The following is a 4,221-nucleotide window of genomic DNA, read 5'->3' on the forward strand; positions in this document are numbered from 1 at the left end:
CACATTTCCATCTCTACCCTCAGATTTTTGGTACAATTACCATATTAGACAAAAGCATGTTCTTCAAATTTATGTCGTAACTCGCTTCTTGTCAACATATTCCAAGAATCGAGAAACATCGATAGCAATAGCGACTTGGAAGGGCAAATTCGTAAATAAAATGAAAATTTCGGGTAATTCATTTCCCCTTAGTTCGGTTAAGGGCAAATATTTATTTTAAAATTTTAAAATTTTTTTTTTCCAAAAGTTTGCCCTAATTGGTGACGTGTAGGGTTTTCTTTCTACCATTCCTTTGAGCGTGTATATAAGCCCCTCCCTTCTACCCATCAAAATCCCATCGGCTTCTTCGTCACCGCGGAAACAAGAGCCAAAGCTTTCAGTATCATTTTTTTTCCTTCTATCTCGACCATCCACCACTGTAAGGCAAGATTTTTTCTTTGTTTCTTTGTTTAATCTAACTTCATAATCGTTTCTTGTTGCTTTATCGTTCTTAGATTTTCAAGTTTTGCTTTCAATTTGTTATTTTTGTTATTGTTCCGATCGATTATAAGTTATTGATGATTCTTTTGTCTTTAACGTCTTTGATTTAATGAAATCTTTATGATCGGTACTCCGATTATTGATTTCTGATGGAATTTTTTAAGTTTCTTGCCGTGTCGTTCAGATCTGTAGATTTACTTCTTTGTCTGGTATGTTTTTCTTATTTGCATCCATGATCGGAATGGAAAAATATGATCGTCGCTTTGGATTGGTTTATGTTCATGTAAGGCTGATGAGAGCGATGGTTGAATCTTGTCTGTGAATTCGATTTTGTTATTCTCTCTGTCTAGGATTTCATTTAGGTCGGGGATATTCATTGGTATCCGTTTGTGTTTAATTGTATATCGCGTTTCTTATTCGTTTGTCATTTAAAGATAGAGCATAGATGGTACAACGGATTGTCTGCGTTTATCTATTAAGATGTGTGTTAAATCATGAATGAGGCTATAAGTTAGATTGTTTTTCGGTTTGTGTCTGATGGTAGGATTTAGATTGTCTTTCATTTTGTATCTGATTGTAAGATATTTTTCCTCTTCTAGGACTCGTTTGATTTAATGTGAATTTCCGGTCAATATTTTCTTTGGTCTTAGCTGGAATTTAAAATTAGTCCATTGAGATTATAAACAGCATATTTTTGTACGATGACTTGCCCTTGAATGATGGTGATTATGTTGATACGAACGCGTTTGAGTTCTGATTACTGATTCTGAAATAATGTTTGTTCTAGATCTTTATTTTCCAATGGTATTTTTTTTCCTTTTCTTTATAATATGGTTGTGTTCAGCCATGGTCATAGGATAATCGTGCTTATTTGTTCTTAATCTCAGGAAGTTGGCCATCTGGTCTGCTGTTCTGTAGTTCAAAGTGGAGGGCGTTAAGTTTGAAACTCCTTTTATGTCTGAACGAGCCTCTCTCTTTTTGTCATCAATTGGATTGCTTGGAGAGTATTGTCCTACGTCTAGGAAAAAGATCAGTTGTGCTGAGACTATTGGCTGCATGCATCTTGAGTTGCTTGGAGTTCATAGAAAAGCACGTGATCTTGGTTTCAATTTTATGCGGCCTTTCCCAGCTGCTCAAAGAGCGTCAGGACCTTTTGAAGATACTGCTACTGCTACCTATCTTTTCTAACCAGAACTGCAGTATTTCTGTGTATTAACAACATGGCATTGCAAAATATTGGTGCATCGAACCGTGATGATGCCTTCTATAGGTATAAGATGCCTAAGATGGTTACTAAAATTGAAGGTAGAGGTAATGGCATCAAGACTAATGTAGTTAACATGGTGGAAATTGCTAAAGCCTTGGGCAGACCTGCCTCTTACACTACCAAGTACTTTGGATGTGAGCTTGGTGCACAATCCAAGTTCGATGAGAAAACCGGGACTTCTCTTGTAAATGGTGCACATGAGACAGCAAAGCTGGCTGGTCTTCTCGAAAACTTCATCAAGAAATATGTTCAATGCTATGGATGTGGGAACCCTGAGACTGAGATAATCATCTCGAAGACACAGATGATCACTATGAAGTGTGCTGCCTGTGGATTTATTTCTGATGTTGACATGAGAGATAAACTCACAACATTTATTCTCAAGAATCCTCCTGAACAGAAAAAGGGATCAAAAGACAAGAAAGCATTGAGGAGGGCCGAGAAGGAACGGCTTAAGGAGGGAGAAGCTGCCGATGAGGAGCAAAAGAAAATAAAGAAGGATTCGCTAAAGAAGAAAAGCACTGGTACTACAAAGGATGCTGTAACCAAAGTTCCAAGTAAGAAAAAGAATAATGGCTCAGATGAGGATCATTCTCCAGCTCGTAGCCATGCTGGTGATAATGACCAAGCAGCTGATGATGATGACGATGACGATGTGCAGTGGCAAACCGACACTTCTTTAGAGGCAGCCAAGCAACGTATTCAGGAGCAGTTAAGTGCTGTCACTGCTGATATGGTCATGCTCTCTACCACCGAAGAAAATAAGTTGTCAAAGAAGTCCCCCGAGCACGAGAAGTCTGCAGTCAATGGAAACAAGAATGGAAATGGAGTTTCTACCCATGGAGCCCTCATCCAAGAGATCAAAGATTATTTGAAGAAAGGTCCCTCTGCAGCCGATCTCAAATCATTCTTGGAGTCACTTTCTGGAACTCGCCAAGAGATTGTGAATGCTTTAGTTGAGGCTCTATTTGATGGTGTTGGGAAAGGCTTCTCAAAGGAGGTAGTGAAAAAGAAGAAGTTCTTGGCCTCAGCTGCTGCTGAGGAAGGATCACAGATAATTCTGTTGCGCGCCATTGAATCTTTCTGTATCAACACAAGTCCGGAAGCAGGTAAGGAGGTTGCTCTAGTCCTGAAATCCTTATACGATGGAGATGTTATAGATGAGGAATTCGTGCTTGAGTGGTACCAGCAGGGTGTGGCTGGTGCTAACAAAAGTTCTCATATCTGGAAGCATGTAAAGCCATTCATCGAATGGCTTCAAAATGCTGAGTCCGAGACGGAGGAAGAAGAGTAAGAATGTTTTACTGCACTTCTTTTTTTATTGTGGTATCTCTCTGCCTATGCGTTGGTTTTTAATTTTTACCGTTTAGCCAGTTGTGAAAAAGTTTATGTCTTGTTGTGTGGAATAAGGGGAAATGGTTTGTTCCTTATGTTTGGCTCTCTGTGTCGTCTTCTTATATTTTCTTGTTCTGTTGGTGTTTTGGTTCTGAAGCTTTGCTTTGTCTTTGAACAATGATATTGTGTTTGCTTCTTCCACTAAATAGTGTCCTTATACTTTTTTATTTAGACCTCCTGTTGATCTTTTACATTTTTATATTGAAGACACTTTTTTAGACTTGCAGATCTTCTCATCTTCACCAATTTTAGAAAAATGAAGTTTTTGGACGGAAAATGGACTGAATCGAATAACTTCGTTAAAATTTATAAATTCTTTAAAAAATTTATCCGGCTTTGAAGGGCAAATTATAAAAACTACCTCAGTTTTACTAACTTGCGAATTTAAAAATTAAGTCAGCAACCTTATCTAGATGTCAAAATTGGACTTTTTAAATCTATTATTGAAAATTTAAGGACAAATGGTTTATTTGAAGATTAAATATACTTATTCTAAAAAAGTTGGGGGCTAGAGAGGTATTTTCTCCTTTATCTATCTTCATACTTCAAAAGTGGTTTTTGCAATTTATATTAGCCTGGAACTAACATTCTACATAACGATTCAACTTCAATAGACACGATAAATCATATTGTAAAAATCTTCTATTCGCAACGATCCATTGGCTGCCATGGAAGTTTGAAGCACAGTCAGATTTCTCGTACCAAAAGCTCCAATGGAGGTTCCATCCTAATTCTCCATTCTCTCTAAAAATGTGGAGAGCGGAATCTTTGCAAAACAGAAACTTTCGAACCTAGGAAACTCCAAATTTCTCAGTTGTAAATCAATCTTCACATACAAAAGGATTCAAAGCTGAAAATTCAAGCACATTGGCTTTTTAGACCTCACCATGGTAGATTTTACTGAACGATCCATTTGTCGATCTTGCGGGCAAGGTTGTACTTACCGCCGATTATGCACTCCATAACGAAAGATCAAGTGGATCCAATTTGAGAGATTGATCGGACGGTGGAACTGTTAAGAATGAAAAACTATTATTGATTAAAACCAACCTTAGTTACTATCATTAAAAATGTATAAA

The 4,221-nt window shown here is 37.4% G+C and overlaps 1 protein-coding gene across 2 annotated transcripts; it reads left to right on the forward strand.

The window, feature by feature from the left end:
- Positions 1 to 242: 242 nt before the first annotated feature.
- Positions 243 to 3,313, forward strand: LOC120075397 (Translation initiation factor IF2/IF5). 2 transcript variants are annotated; one of them, XM_090312656.1, is made up of 2 exons: positions 243 to 423; positions 1,368 to 3,313. In XM_090312656.1, exon 2 carries the CDS (start codon positions 1,701 to 1,703, stop codon positions 3,039 to 3,041), a length of 1,341 nt encoding a protein of 446 aa, XP_090168782.1. In that variant the 5' UTR covers positions 243 to 423; positions 1,368 to 1,700; the 3' UTR covers positions 3,042 to 3,313. The 2 variants fall into 2 exon arrangements, with proteins under 2 accessions (XP_090168782.1, XP_038884689.2); XM_039028761.2 differs by having other exon boundaries at positions 243 to 418.
- The last annotated feature ends 908 nt before the right edge of the window (positions 3,314 to 4,221 follow it).

Source organism: Benincasa hispida, chromosome 4 (genome assembly GCF_027475165.1).
Source record: "Benincasa hispida cultivar pf3 chromosome 4, pf3_genome.v1.1, whole genome shotgun sequence".
NCBI lineage: Eukaryota > Viridiplantae > Streptophyta > Magnoliopsida > Cucurbitales > Cucurbitaceae > Benincasa > Benincasa hispida.